The sequence below is a fragment of the Sceloporus undulatus genome, chromosome 1 (genome assembly GCF_019175285.1).
Source record: "Sceloporus undulatus isolate JIND9_A2432 ecotype Alabama chromosome 1, SceUnd_v1.1, whole genome shotgun sequence".
Classification (NCBI taxonomy): Eukaryota; Metazoa; Chordata; class Lepidosauria; order Squamata; family Phrynosomatidae; genus Sceloporus; species Sceloporus undulatus.
This window is the reverse complement of record NC_056522.1, coordinates 94,272,585-94,288,954: the sequence shown is the minus strand read 5'-3', so window position 1 is coordinate 94,288,954 and position 16,370 is coordinate 94,272,585. Positions and strand designations below refer to the sequence as shown.

Sequence of the window (16,370 nt, the reverse complement as noted above, 5' to 3'; positions counted from 1 at the left end):
GAGTCTTTGAAAGTTGCAGCAACAAATCAATTTACCCCTGGAAACAATAGCAAGCTACTGCTTTCATAGTTGAGCTGGAGATTTGCACCCAGTTCTTTCCTCGTGACTGGAACAGAGCCCCTCAAAATGGGGAGAATCTGCACCCACATGTGCTGCCTGGAGATAACACATGAAAATTGGAGGTGCAAGGCTGGGCTCTGAGATCTGGCAACCCATGCCCCAAAGAGTAACTTTTCAAAGCTCTTCCTATGATTAATGATATGAAAGGGCACCAAAAGTTTTCATAGGATTGAGCAAGCCCCATTTCACTTGCCAAACACCTTTTGAGGAGAGACCCTTCCCTTCTTTTTCAGTACTAACTCCTTTCCTTCCTATCCTGCTCATTCTTCTTTTGTTCATCTGCTCCAACGGTCACCACACCTTTTTTGTACCCAGTGGCTGAATAAGAAGACCATTCCCTCCAGGAATATTTGTGGCTGTGTGCATCCAAGTGTGTGGACAAAAAGTCTAGGGGGGATGAAAATAGGAAACACTGACCCGTTACAAATGGGCATAAAAGTACGGACTGGGTCCGTACTAGGGTTAGGAAGGGGTGTCACTTCTTGACGTCCCTAACCCTAGTACGGACCCAGTCCGTACAAAATGGCGGCGCCCTATGCACATGGGCGCCGGCATGACTACGTCACGACTGCGCCACCTCTAAATGGGGTGGTGCAGTTGTGACGTAGTGGGGCCGTGCGAGGGCGCCTAGGGCACCCTTTCTGCAGCCCCAGAAGGAGCTCCGTTTCAAAGCTCCTTCCAGCTTTGCATCTCTGGGCACAGCCTTTACATGGCTGCGCCAGCAACGCAAAGGAGAAAGGGGCCAAGCGGCCCCTTTCTCCTCCTCCCCGCCTCCGCTGGGTGTCCTTGGGGCTTGAAGCCCCAAGGACACCCCTTTCCAGGCCGCAGGGAAGCGGCCTTTTGCAGCTTCCCCGCGGCCTGGAAAGTGGCGGATTGGGGCCTCAGAGGCTGCCGTTGTGGCAGCTGAGGCCCCAATCTGGCGGGGAAAGGGCCGGTTACAGGCCGCCCCAAACGGGCGGTCTGTAATGTGCCACAGTAATTTTATTAAAACAATGTGTTGCAATGGGATGCTAAAAGGAAACAAAAAGCATAAAATATATGCAATCCTATAAACAAACAGGCTTGTGCTGGCCTGTAAGCCATGCCCTAACAAACACAAGGCTAGTGTTGCCAGTCAGTACTAGGCTTGAAAACTGCAAATCCCATACAATGTAACAGAACATAAGGAGGTCAAACATACAAAATGCCAGTACAATGGCAGGTAATTCTTTTGCACTTCTCAATAAAAAATTAAAAGGAATAGCACAGTACGCCCATTACAATTGCAAAGTAAACAATCAGAGACCAAACACATTTCGACTATGTGTCTTCATCAGTGGTCATGGACAACTGTAAAGATAAAATAGATATCGGTCACATAACAAGAAAGTATAAACAATAGAGAAGACCATGTAATTAAAAACACATAATGTATAAGTACCTAATATTACAGCCTTGTAAGGTATATCATATAATATGTAGGGACATCCAGTCACAGTAAGCAAGTTGTTGGTCCTCTTGGACCTAGTATGGTGCCTGGAAAAATATGTATACATATATATATACAGGCAAATTATAAATTGTAGATTGTAATAGCAAGAATTTAAATGAATGCACTGCAAATTATATCCATACTTAACAAAGACTTGGATATCCCACATGTAAATACAAGCCCTAATGGGGTTTAGCAAGTGGGAGCTCTTTGTGCATCCAGACAGGTCAAAAAGACCAGAAAGTCCCAGATTTTGTTCTTTCTGATTTTATTTTGGGACTCTATGCACATTTTATTTTCTCCCAGAATATTTTCTGTCAGCTCCCAGTACAATCAGAGACTTTTTAGACCATCTTCCCAGGTTGGTTTATTTTAACCTAGTATAAAGTTGGAAAGAACAGGAACAAAAAAACGGGAACAAAATCTGGGACTGTACATTCAGCCTATGCGGGCAGAGGGAAATATTCTTTCGGGTGGGAGAGATATTATGTAGTCAGGTTTCTCCCTCTCAGGCTCCCACTACTTTGTGCTCTGAATTCAAGGCAACCCACAATCCCTTCAAGCCTAACATTGTAAAATGCGCAAACACACACACACACACACACACACACACACACCAAAAGAGGAGACAAGAAAGCTGGTTGTGCAGCAGCTGCTGCTGCTAATTTTCAAGCCACATCGCACAAGAGCTTCTCACACATTCTCTTTCTCCCACCTCTCCCCAAATGTTCTGCCTGCTGTGTGCAGGCTTGGTGTTTACAGTTCAGGGCTATGGAGGAGGAGGAAATATTTTGCCTATTGTTCAGTGACGTCAATGGCTTCGCTCCCAGTCACTTGAGGGACTCTGGTGCTTAGCAAATGTCAGAACAGTGCTGCTACAGGCATGTGCCTCCAAAAACGGCTGCTTGTTACAGCATATCTTTCTAAGGCCTCAGTCTGGATAGAGCTGGCGTGTGTGAGGGAAAAGGTATGGAAATGGCAAATGTTAAGTTTGTTACCTATGGAACAGCTATTATTTCCTGATATATGTCAGTGGTGGTGCGGGGGTGAAAGGAGGGAGGATTTATAAGCAGCTATTTATCCAACTCCATCATATCACTTTCCAGTGCAAATTTTGTTTGTATTATTCTAAGAGGATAAAAAATATTGTGAATTTCACAATTAGAACTTATAAAGTGGAAGTATATGAATCATTACCTAGTGGCAGTTCACTATTTGCAGCTGGACCACAATGTGGCTATAACCTTCCTTCTTTCCCCTCCTTCCCATTCCCTGGCTCCAAACTGAAATATGGAGTTGCAAATATACTTGCATGTAAAACTAGTAATGTTATTGGTGTTTAGGCTCAGACGAAGAAGATTTAACAGTTCATGCCAGGCTTCAGCCATTATTGTAGTTATTTATCACAGAAAAAGCATTAGCCAAAAAGAAGAGGAGGGGAGTCTTTTGGCAAACGGTTTGCAGAGGGTAACATCTGTAGACGCATCCCAATTGTGCACACCAGTAGGAAATGGGTTTCGTAGATGGAGGTTCCCAGATCGTTCTCTCAGGTCCCTGTCCAAGGGCTGTGCTTAAATCTGAAATGCCAGTAGCATTGGCTTGGAATTAGTCTCTTGAAACCAGTGAGCTTTCACTTTCAAGTAAATATGGCTGGTAGGACTGGGTTTGAAGACATCTGGTTACAATATAAATGTTATCTCTGAGAGGACTTTTCATCAAGGTCAGAGGAACTCAAGAAAGACTTTCCATGTTGTCCACATCGCAGGTAAGCCTTAGCACTTTCAGTACTTCTGTGTCTACATCATTAGATGCTTTGCTTTTTACATTAATGGGGGGGGGGCTGTAACCCAAATATGAGACGTTAGGAGGCAAAGGCAAATGCCTCAGGTGGCTGATTTTTGGCACAAGGAATTGTCTGTTATTTCATATATTATTGCATCTCTACAGTGGTTGGTGGTCGTGGTAGATTTTCTCTCTGGGGTGCTAATTTTTGAAAGGATCAGACTTCTAAATTATATTCTGCAAATGTTTCAACGATTTACCTCATATTGTCTATGTACGTCGAGGCAGTATGCTCTTCCTTTGCCGGAATAGAAATTACCTTGCAGATCTAGTCAAAAGAAATGAACATTTGGGTCAAAGTAGGAAAGGAACTCTGCCAGTCAAGTCATTTCCCAGTTTTTGACTAATTATCCTGCCTTTGCTCTGTGCAGAAAAGGAAGTCAGTCGGGGTCACTATGTGAGTGAGCTCTCAAGAGCAAAATCAAAATACGTTGTGGAGAGAAAGAAAATATGAGAGTGCTGAGGTGCTCCAGATGAAAAGTAGACCAGAGAGGAATATGTTTACATGTTTATTTTATTTATGAAAATATTTATCACCTGTCTTCCTGACCTAAAAAGACCCCAGGACAAAAAACATATTTTAAAATATATTGAAATAACAACCAAGCTATTATTGAAAACATAGCAAAATCAAGGCCATATCAACATTATTAAAAGCCAAATAGAATACCATCACCATCTCACAAACTGTAAATTAAGTGGAAACCAGTCTGGCTGCCCTAGAGAAGGAATACTACAGTTGAGGTGCTGCCACAGAGAAAGATCTGCTGTATGTTTCCACCAGTATAGGCTGTCTTGGTGGCAAAGCATACAACAGAGTCTGGGAAGATCTAAAGAAGACTGCAGAATATGTGCAGATTTTCATGGGAAGAGATGGTGTTTTCCTAAACTGGATTTGACTTCCACTTTAAAAATATTCATATCATCTTAATACATTTGGAAAATGTTCTGAGAAGTCAGAATTCTTCTAACCAGTTTTGACCAGTCTATTGTTTGTGTGTGCTTCTCAGGTGCAGGCATAGTATGACACAGAATTATTTTATCCTCTAGCCCAAACTTTGCCTGTGTGTGCGTGTGCATGTGTACGTGCGTGTGCATGCATGCCCATGCCTTCAAGTCACCTGTTGATTTGTGGTGACCCTATGAGGTTCATAGGCAAGGAATATTCAGAAGTGGCTTTGCGAATTCTTTCATCTGAAATATAGCCAAAGCACTTGGCATTTGTTGGCTGTCTCCCATCCAAGTACTAACTAGGACTGATTCTGCTTAGCTTCCAAGATCAGGTGGGATTGGTACCTTTCCCTAATTTAAAATGCTGAACTGAATTCAGCTTGCATAATCTGCTGTGTTTTGGGTTACAGTAATGATTTCAGGATGCTGAAAGACAATATTATTCACTCTACATAGGGAGAGATGAGATATAAATATTTCATCTTGAATATTTCAGACTTACTTGTTGCATCGTATCTGGGAAAACAAGACTATTTTTACTTGTTCTTCACTTAGCAGTAGCACATTCTTGCATTTCATTTTTTGATTTATATAGTTTTAGCTAATCTGGCATCAAATGTTTGCAGCTGCTGATCTTAGAAAACAACAGTAAAGTAGGATCCATGTTAGTTTTGTAGAAAGGTTCTACCTAGAATCTACCCAGGGGCTTCTCTAAATGAACACATTGTTCTATGATGGTGCATTGAGCTATGAATCTTAATATAAGATCTCGTACTTTTGTGCAACTTGGGAGAGGAATTTGTCCCTTCTCAAATCAACATTATCTCTGTGAACAAATCACTCTATGTGCATTGGGCTAGGCAACATTTTTCTATCTAGGGTAACCTCTCAGGGGCCACAGGCCTATAGGAGGTTAGATAGGGGCAAATGGTAGATGGGGCCAAAACCAAAAATAAGCAAGCCCACACCTCTTCCCTCTCCTTTTTTCACACTCCTCTTTTTCTCCTCCTTCTCTCTCTGCCTCTCTCTTTTTTCTCTCCTTCTCTTTTTCCCCTTTCCTCCCCAACTAATGAGTTGCGTGGGAGAGGCCATGTTGCTGTTTGCATAAGCCTGAACTGACCATTCACAGAGGGCTTTTGAAATTGGGTTGAGGGCCACATGGGCATGTCACATGTGGCCCTTGGGCACAGATTGTTCGTTCCCAATGTACATTCTCAATAGAGCCATCCTTATCATCTGTTTATGTGATGTATGCATACCACATTACGCTATGGTTGTGGTATCACATGGTATAAATAGGGCAATAGATAAGCTGTAAGCAGAAAAGAAAAGATGCAGAGCTGTGATTCTCAAACTTTTGTCCTCCAGATGTTTTGGACTTAAGCTTCCAGAATTCCTGATTGCTGGTCAAACTGGCAGGGTCTTCTGGGAGTTGAAGTTCAAAACACCTGCAGGACCAAAGTTTGGAAATCACTGATGTAGAGGATCAATTATTTGGTCTAAGCTTTCCACCCATCCCAATATGAAGGAAGAGAAAGGATAATATATTGTTTTTAGATGCTAAACTACTGGGGAACATTCCAGACAATGGCCAAGATCCTACATCAAGCAGGTGGAGCATAATACTCCACTGACAAAAATCCATTTCTTCTGCCCAGAAGCTGACAAGCCACAGGAAGGGCTGCCACTGCTGCTAACTCCTGGGAAGGGGAGATTGCCTGTCTGGAACCGTTCCCATTGCCTGTCTGGAACCGTGTTTCCCCCCCCCCCTTTTTTTTAAGCTGTCAATCAAGCACTTAGGTGATTAGAAGCCACAGTGACATCAGTTGCTTCGATGCATTTTGACGTGGGCTATTTTTGTTCCCCATCCCATTTGTGTCTTTCAAACCTGTTTTTCTGGGGTTTGTGTGTGTGTGGTCAATGGATCGCTAAAGCGCCTGAGCACTTGGGTGGCTAGGCATCATTGTGATTGCAGCCCAGACATTGGAGTGCTGATGCGCTCAGCAAAAACTGAAAAACTAAAAAGAAGAAATAATAGTTATAAAAAGGGTGTGCAGTGGGTCTCCTCACGCATAAATCTATGTGGAGTGGGGGTGGGGGTGGGGGTGGCAGGGAGGCGTCATGCAGGGAGGCCAATGGAGCAATTTACAATGTTCAGACACCCAACAGAGTGCCTAGGTGATTGAAAGCTTATTTTTTTAAAAAAAAAATTGTCTACACACATAATTGCCTTGCTCTGTTTCCCACTCTACCAAGGGAAAGGCTACGCAAATGAGGGGAAATGGGACTGGGAATGCAGGAAAGAGAACAAAGCGGGTGACACCCCCGGGACATCCCCTTGAACATTGCTCCTCCCCTCCTAAAATACCAATTCAGACACCCTGTCGTTCCCATTAGTTCGCCCCGGATCCGACATGGCAGCTGCCAAAAAACTGCGGGAAAAGTGCAGTCAGGATAACCCGGGTTATCCACCACTGATTCGGGTTTTCGCTGGAGAAATCGATCAAAGTAGGATTGAACGCGAGTTCAAATGGGAATGATTATAATCCAATACTTGATTCGCTTTATAGCCCAGTGGGAATGGGGCCTTGGTCTCAGCTTGGAAGAGGGAAGAAGCAGGGTGTACTCATAGATGGACTACGCAGTGGCATCACTAAGATGGTGCGGTCCGCACTGAGTGACATCCCAGAAGAGGGGTGACACCTGGTCAGATCTTCCCCCAGTGATGTACTATTTATGAAACTGCCCCCCCCGTGCTGCCCCATCTGTGGCATTCTCCCCCTGGAGCAGTCCTATCCTATCCATGCTTGCGCCCCCTCAACTGTCCCATCCTTTTCCTCAGCTTCCTGGGAGAAAGAGTGTGCACCACCCCAGAAGCCTCATCCCTGGAATCTCTGCCCCTACCCACACCACACCAGGTGGAGGAGCCCCACTGGGTGTATGGGCCTGTATAGACCGGCCCAAAAGGCCAGTCTGTGGCCGAGGTCACAGCGTAGCATCCACAAGCTCGATGCCATGATCCCACCCCCATGGTGCAATTTTGGTGCATGCCCATTTACACAGTGCATGCCATCATGATGCCACAGTGGCGCTGCATCTACACAATGCAGCACCAAAGGTGTGTCATAATGCCGCACTGCTGAGCCTATCACACCCTTTCTGGGGCGGAAAAAGAACCCACCATTTGCGGGTTCTTTTTGCACCAGGTTGAGAGTGAGGCATATGGTTGCCACAACCCCAACCCAGTGCTTCCAGGGGCAGCATACAGCCGCCCTTTATGGGCTGCCTGTACAGCCTGCAATCCTCTTTTCCTTCCACCCAAAGCCTAGACCAGCTGCATCAGCATAGTCTGAATTAGCCCCCCTCACACTCCCCAGATTTAATCAGCAGCAGTGATCACTGCCACCCTTTTCCCGTGGCTTGAAAAGGTCTAGAGTTTAGCCCTCCCCTACCCAGTCCAGCCAGAGACACATGTGTGCATTTATTGTAATATGTTTTTAGATTTTATCTGTGAGCCACCTTGGGTCTCTTTGGGGAGAAAGATGGGATAGATAGAAATAAATAAATAAATAAATAAATAAGCAAGCAAGCAAGCAAACAAGCATGCCACACTCAGTGGCATCACTTGGAGGTGTAGGGGGTGCGGACCACATCAGGTGACATCCTAAGGAGGGTAACAGCACTGATCCCCAAAAATCTGCTTTTGGGCAGAAATGGTTGGTGCCATTTGCCTGTATCCCATTAAAATGCTGAAGAGATGGAGTGAGGCAGGTGAGGCTCAGTGGAAGGAGCAAGGATTGGTCCCGATTTTTTTTTTAAAAAAAATTAGTCTTTTAAAAATTTCTTTAAAAACATCGCCTTTTACCAAATTTTCATTTCAACCACATGAAATGATGCATATATAAATATCCTGAGGCTGTGCATATGATATTGTAATTTAAAGGTGTAATTTATATTTCTCTAATTGTTTATGTCACAACTGTTACCATAGCATTCAGTGATATGCAGGAAGTATGATTAATGAGTAGCATTAGTACAAAAAACATGACTAAAGATTCTGTATGGTGTGGGATAGGATGAGGTCAATGGGGACGGGTGACATTATGAGTTACTGCAGCAATTGATGCCACCTCTAGTGATGCCACTGGCCACACTTACACATATGTATGTCACTAGCAGATTGCCACCAGATGCATGCTTGTCCACAAACATCCAAAGTAGAGATATTTGCCAGCAGTCAATAGACAAGGTTTGGTATAGTCAACAAGCAATGTTTAGTAGTCAAGAGCCTTCTCATAATAATCATTTTTATACATTTCTACAAGAGTAATAGTTACATTAATAGAAGTGCTCTTATATCAGGAATAACCTATGTGCAGTATGCTAGCTGATGTACAGTAGAAGAAAAACAAGTAGCAAGGATTTATTCCCAATTTCTGTTCTTGGGTGAACTACACCCAACAAGAAGACTAAAGACAGATAAACTGGTGAACTGCAAGTTGGAGAATTATTATTACATGCAGTCAATTTTGTCATTGAGCTTTATTCCAGACCTTGTCTGCACAGGCTAAAAGCTCCTGTTCTGGCATCATCCTGTTTGGATGATGCACGTCCCAAACCTTGTTTCTGATGAGAACAGTCCCGATGACATCTGGCATGTTCCACACCAGAACTGGGGTATAACATACCTAAAACATATTTTTAAAAGTAATCCAGTCCCGCACTGTAGAGGCCATCTGCACTGGTGAGGTCACTCACTTCTGAGGTCAGCATAAGATGTCCAGTGGTGGTAACAGGCAGACATGATCTCAGAGATGGAGACAAGAGTTTCCAAAAAGCTGCTAGAGGTACCAGATGAGCTATTAAGGAACTAGATCTTGTACTTATGGAGGGCAGGTGCCAATCTCCCCAGCAGGTGAAACAGTGTATCTCTGACAAATCAGAAGGGAAATCATGCCCTTTCCTGTTTTATCTCTGACTGGAAATCAAACTTTTTGAAGATTTTTTTAAAAAAATGTTTGTTATGGTTTCTGGGGATCAAGAAGGAAATCACCATGTTGTAAAATCCAGTTTGCAGTGGCTTGAGTTTTTATTAGGCGATTTTTCACCCCCTAAAATTTAAATATTGTGGGGAGGTCCTCAAAGTGTTGGAGGTGTACTTTCTAGCTGCTTAACAGTTCAGACTGAAATGCAGAGCATATTCATAGCCTCATAACATAGAAACCAGTTGTCACCATTATATAGACATGGCCTCTGCAAAGTTGCAGATGAGGTGGTTTGTTCAAAAAAAGGGGGAAGAATCACTGCAAAAATCACAGCATGGGCTTCAGATAAACAAACTGGTTTCTACTAGTGTTGCCTCCACTAGTAGATAGTGCTCACCCCCATTCCTGTATCCAACAGTGTGTTGGCTACTAAATGTTTGAAGTACCTTTTAGCCTCCCCAACCCTTCAGACTTTCAGTACTGTGTTGTACAATTAATTCTTGGGAGGCACACTGGATGTGGAGCATTCACTGGTATTTTCCTATCTCCAAATGGTTGCCATGCTTTTTGTCATCCTTTCCCCATCCAAAGAGGACCATCAGGCCTCTTTATTTCCTCTTTTTGACTGCATAGTGTTCTCATTAAATGTATGTTAATCAGAGTTTAAATATAAGGAACCAGGAAGGAAGCTTGCCATCACTCATATAGGGAAACAATGAATTGCACCCAGTTGCCTGATAACAGCCCACTCTTCACATAATATAAATAAGTAGACACTTGGCTTCTTCTGCAGCATTTGCAAAAACAGGGATGTGTTTGAAGTCTGTCAGTGTTAAGGATAATTGACTGTGGGAAGCCTGTGAATAAAATGATGTTTTAATTCTTTAAGAGATGATTTGGAACCAGCACATTGTTGGCCAAAATGAATGGGAAGTTACAGCATACTGATTTTTAAAAAGGATTAAAAATGTGATTGGTGGTGGGAGGATGAACAATTCTGCCACAACTACTTTGTGTCTTTTCTTCTTCTTATATTTCTCCCCTCCCTCCCTCCCCCCTTTTTTCTGGTGGCTTCATTCTTCATTTCTTTTCCTTCTGCTAGAGATCTTCTTTTCCACTGTTTTATTATGTTGACTTTACTTATATAACATAGGTATCATGAAGGATGCTGTATTTGACATTGATCCATCTAATTATTTTAAATCCCCGACTGTCCTGAGGATCACTGGGAGGTGTTACAAACCGCCGCTTTGCGGCGGTCTCCCAGCACTGCTCTTTGCTCCGCGAGGGAGCCGCCGCAGCCAAACTGCGTGGCTCCCTTACGGAGCAAAAAAGAAGCTCCAAAATGGAGCTTCTTCTGGCGGCGCGCTAATGATGCCGCGAGGCCAATGGCGCACTCATGACGTCATTAGCGCCGCATGATGTGCGGACGCACAGCGTCCGTTACGTCAAGATGGCGACAGCTGTGTGGAACGGCTGCCGCCATTTGTTACGGACAGAGTCCGTAACAGGAATAGGGGAGTCTGGAAGAGACGCCCCTTTTTAAAATTGGGACGTCCTGAGGATGTCCCAAGTGGCGGTTTGTAACCCGCCAATGTAAACTTTTTCCAGTGACAAACCTGGAATGTCAGCTGGAAATAATTGTTAAAATGTAGGAGGATAAATGGAGGAACAACACAAAAAGGGAGTTACAGCTTCTTTATTTAAAAGTAACAGATAAATTTAGGAAGAGTCTAGATGTAATATCTAGATGTTCATAAAATGCAATCTAATATTGTAATAGAAACAGTTATCATGTATTTTCCTGAAGATACAGGGGGCTCTTGGCATCTGCTGGAGTTTGGTTCCAGGACAACACACCCTCCATGGATACCAAAATCCATAGATACTCAAGTCCCATTATATATGAAAGCGGAAGTAAAATGCCACCCTTTATATAAAATGGCAAAATCAAGATTTGGTTTTTGAGGGGGGGGGTTGGGGGGTATTTTCAAGCACTGGATGGTTGAATCTGTGAATGCAGAATCCTTTGATAAAGAGATTTGAAAATCTTATCCAAGGGTGAAGAGAAGCATTACTGTATCTTAGGAAATGGCCCATCTTTTCCAAGCCTCAAGGCTAGAAGGAGCCTTGAAAAAACGTGCATAGATATACAATTTCCTTAATTTATAGATTTGCTATTTTTATTTAAATGGCATATTTTGTGCCAGTGTCTGATGCATTATGTATTATGTTTACTGATATTACCTGGGGCCCACCCTCTATGACATTAGGTCCCTAAAACACTCAGAATTTGGAAAAGCCTTGACCAGGCAACTTTGCTAGAAGAAACATCATGGATCTAATGATGGTGGTGGAGGTGGAGAAGGACATAAATACCCAACTTGGCTAGATCAGGTAGCTGCTCAGAGACAGGGTCCCTGAGGACACTGGGGCTTTGGGTGGATGTGAATGAGGCATTAACATCTTAGTTCAGAGGTTTTCAAACATTCAGATCAAGTCTGTTTTCTTCATCTGTGATTCTTGCAACTGACTGCTGTGAGACAAAACTGGAACAAATATTGCACTTCATGCAGCAAGTGCCAACACAAACTGAAATCAATGCATGAATCCAGCCCTGTCTCCTACTGCTTATTCTGCTTTTATTTAGACAAGTATAGAGCACGGAGAATGTCCTGTTTTCCTGTGATTTGTATTTGTACTTATTTCCATCCTTTTCAAGGTGCTAGCTTTTGAAAAGCTGAAATTTTCAATGTCTTTTTTTTAATGATCAGCTATGAACAGACAGATATACACATTAAGCTTAAGAAAGCTTAATAAATGTTAAAATAACATTTAAGAACCACAAGACTGAAAACAAATCGGAACTAAACCAGCACAGAGCAGAAGCTGTCCCTCTTTTTTTTCCCACTGTCTGCTTATAAAGCCACAATCAAAACTCTGTAGTTAAGGTGGGGAAAGATTCTACTATTTTACCATTTTAAGCATGAACATTCTAATCTGTTTCTTGGAAAATTGTTATGTTCCTTTCTGTCACTCTGAAATTTGGTATAACAAATCTTCTCTAGGAGACATCAGATAGCAAAATCCCGAGCTACAGCAATTTAAACAGAAGAAGAAGATCGGACAGAGTTATGAAGGCCTCTTTTTTCCATCTTCTTTTTTTTTATTACAGCAAATAACCTTAAATCTTTCTGTGAAATTATTTCAAAATTTCAGTGGTGAGTCTTTCCTATCATTTGTTTGGCAAAAACTCATTTTAACATTAGGGGATGTGAAAGTTTCCATTTTACTAAGTGAAGAGTGAGTGTATATCATCTATCATTTCAAAGCTGAACCCATAACACATGTGTCCAAGGAGCATCTGAATGTGGTCAGGATGGTATATATTATTAGTGAGAAAGAACTCACAAACTAGGATAGTCTGCAGCAGTTTGCTTTTCTCTGAGCCTACTGAAAAGGGCAAGATACTGATCCCTGCACTCCTTTTCCCCCTGCTGAGATGAGTGCAAACTACCATTGCACTTTGAAATCAGTTTGCAGCAACTGAAGTAAGCAGGGAAAAAAGGGGGAAAGTGGGAGGAGGATTGTAGTGGCAGTGGGTGGCTCCCATGTAAGTGGTTTGGTGAATCTGTCTGGGTATTAGTTGAACTTGAAAGGAGATATCCATGGCAGTACACCCATTTTGGAGAAAAGGGTTCATCACCTTGTAAGTTCATACTGAAACCCAGAGCAGATTCACCACCCCATTTACATGGAGGCCACCAGCCTCTACTGAGAAGCAGAGATTCAAATCAGAAACATGTGGTGTCTTCATGCACCACAACACAGCTATACATATCCATGCTGGCACAGGTAGCCCATTCGTCCTTCATGACTCTCAGTATTTTCTTGGTAGACCGTAGCCAGTGCTCCATTTTCTTCAGTACCTTAGTCCCCTTGTTGTTGTTGCTGCTGCTGCTGCTGCTGTGTACCTTCAAGTCACTTCCAACTTATGGTGACTCTAAGGTACCTCAATCATGGAGTTTTCTTGGCAAGCTGTGTTATTTATTTATTTATTTATTTTATTTCCTTTATATCCTGCCTTTCACTTTGGAGGGGCCCAAGGTGGCTCACAGATAAAATCATTAAACCTTCAGAGGGGATTTATCCTTGCCTTCTGAGAGAGTGTGACTTGCCAAAAGTCACAGTGGGTTTCCATGGCTGAGAAGAAATTTGAACCCTAGTCTCAAGTCATAGGGCTTGTCTACATGATTAAAATACTCATCATTTGAATTGAACAGACTGTGATCTGGTCACATGCACTTTGGTGGAATTCAGGGCTTTTTGGGTTGGGGGAATCCATAAACTCTGCTGAAAAAGGATTCGTGACTTTTACTGGAGTGTCAATGAGTATCTGCAAGGTCTGGCCATCTGTTTGCTTCACATGATTTTCCATCCCTGCACATTTTCAACAGGGAGGGCAAACAGATACAAATTTGCCACAGAAAAATGAAAACAATTAAGCGTTTGTGTGAATGTGCAAAAATCCACATCAATTCACAGAATACACTTATGTGTAGACTAGCCCTTTGTTCAAAGTGTAAACCATTACCCCTTTGTCTGCCCAATCTCACTTCCCTTCCTTTGGATGCTTGTCTCTGTTTAAACCTGAATCTGTTTGTGATCTAAGATCTTCTGGAGAAGCTCTTCTCTCTATGTCACCACCTTCTTGGGCTCATTTGTAGTTGCTGCCAAACATTGGGACTTCTTCCTTAAGGAGGTAAGGGTAACTCCATTATTGCTTTCCTCCCAACAGCAAGTGAAAACTTCCCTGTTCAGTCAAGAATTGTCTGTTATAGGGTATTAATTTTTTTTCTATAAATTGTCAAAACATTGTCTTTTAATGATCTTTAAATGGTTTTAATTTATTATTTAAATTATGAGTTTATGAGTGTTTGTGGTTTTTGACCTATACTTATTTTAATAATTTTCAAGCCACCTACTGTCCCATTATTGGAAAAAAGTTGGCTATAAATGAATGAAATTATAATTTAATCCTGGAATTTATTCCACCACAAAAATCTGCTGTAGCCTTCAAATGCCTGTTCCATCCCTGCTGGGTTCAGCTCCAAGACTGCTCAGTTCTCTACAGTTCAGTTTTGTTTGAAGTAGGTGAAAGAAAGGCACTCACATTTTAAAAAATATTTTAAAAATATTTTTAAAGTCTGCTCCTTTAAAGATATAATTTAAAGATATAATAGGCTGGTTAAGAGGTGGCAACTTAAAGCAGAGCAAATTCATAGGAAGTGTAGAGAAGGTAAGTATGAGATGGATACTTTCAGGAAGAGTTCATGAGCATATACACTCTGACATACATGCACATCATGGCAAGGAAATACTGCTGAGCCATCAGGACTGTATTGCTCAAAGACACCAAAGTTTCCAGATTTCTTTGGCTGGTTTTTCTCAAGAGGTGGCTCAAGCAAGCAGTTTTCCAAGAGTGGAATATCAGAAAGTGTCACGGATCAGGATGAGGGGAGTCCCACTGCAACACTGTGGGTGGGAAGCTGATCAGAGAGAGGTGGGGAGGTGAGAGTGCACTTTCTTTCCATATGCCAAACTGCCAGCACTCTTTCAAGAGCATTAAATTTGTTCAGTCAAAATACATGCATCTACTGTAAGCAGAATTCCAACTTGAATTGCCTTGGCATCTGCTGTACCTCTAACACTTTGAACAATTTAAGCAAGTCTATGGAAATTACTGGGAGCACTGAAGTAGCACATTTTGTTTGTAGTGAGAAGGATTTGCTGTTCTCTGCTCTCTCTTTTTGGATCAGAAACACACCACACCAAAGATGAACTCTGTCCTTAAAAAAAGAAAACATTTTCAGAAGTTACAAAGCTTCTGTCCCTGTTTAGAGGAGAGTAAAACAATAACTTCATTGGCAGCAGCTGAATAAACTCCACCAAATGCCACTTAAGACTAAAGGAGGTTGTTTCTCAGTTTTGTTTCTGTTGCTCTTTAGTATTCAGTATATGTATTCAGTACAGATTGCTAAATATTGTATCATATGCATTGTACACAATAATAAATACAGTGTAATATATTCCTAGATTCCAATAGAATTTGCCCCCTTGTCATCTGGGGTGGGAGGGGGATTTTCTCATTTATCCCTTCTGTTGAATTAGTGAGAAATTGCTGATGGCCAAAACTAATACTTCCCCCTTCATTCTTAAGATTGTTTTCATGCATGAAGGATAAAGTCCCAAAACCCTGGAGGGCGGGGCAGGGTTGGCAGAATGAGATAGTCACCTAAGGCCATGGAAGAGCTTCTTCCTTTTGGGTACACTGATACTACACAAGCCAGCACACATACTGACACCTTTACACCGTGTGCACCCTGATGACAGCTGGGAATGGGTGAAGACCAGTGCCCAGACTATACAGGCATCTCATATACAAAAATCAGCCTTCTTCCTCCTTCTGTGATACTTGCTTCGAGGTTAGTCTACCCACCTAGAAGAGCACAGAAGTGCCCCAAGACTATGGCAGCAACTTAAGACCTGGTAACCCTAGATAGTGGCATTGCATAACATCAGTAAATGAAAACAAGAATGCCTGTTTTTTGGTGTGTTTTTTTTTTTAAAAAATAGTTGTGGCTTATACTCTGAGTCCACTGTTTGCCTTTTTCTTCCTGATTTTGAAACCACCATCTCAGTTTGGCTATTTAGGGAGAGTCTGTAGGTACTGTATGTTTTTTATTGTGATGATAGCTATGCATGGAAATTCTTTAGATTTTAGCCCCTTCTCTGAATTTTTTTTAGAATTTAAATCTCCTGGTAGGATGGGTGGGGGGTTGGGCAGGTGCATTTTGTCCCTAGGATTCGCCTGTACCATTGTACTCACCCCAACACAAAACTAATATTGTCCTTTTCTATCCCATTCCAACTCAACCACTCAGCAAGATGTAGATTTACCCATCCTGTTAATTTTTTTGTAGAAAACTGTGGGACATCAG

General features: G+C 42.3%; 1 protein-coding gene across 1 annotated transcript in view; it reads left to right on the top strand.

Annotated features, from left to right (window-relative positions):
* Window positions 1-2,378: 2,378 nt before the first annotated feature.
* PDE7B (phosphodiesterase 7B) overlaps window positions 2,379-16,370 on the top strand; it is a 264,361-nt gene continuing 250,369 nt past the window's right edge. The window contains exon 1 of the mRNA XM_042445797.1: window positions 2,379-2,558. Within this exon, the coding sequence (XP_042301731.1) occupies window positions 2,475-2,558 (84 nt within the window). The 5' untranslated portion in view covers window positions 2,379-2,474. The remainder of the gene's footprint in view (window positions 2,559-16,370) is intronic.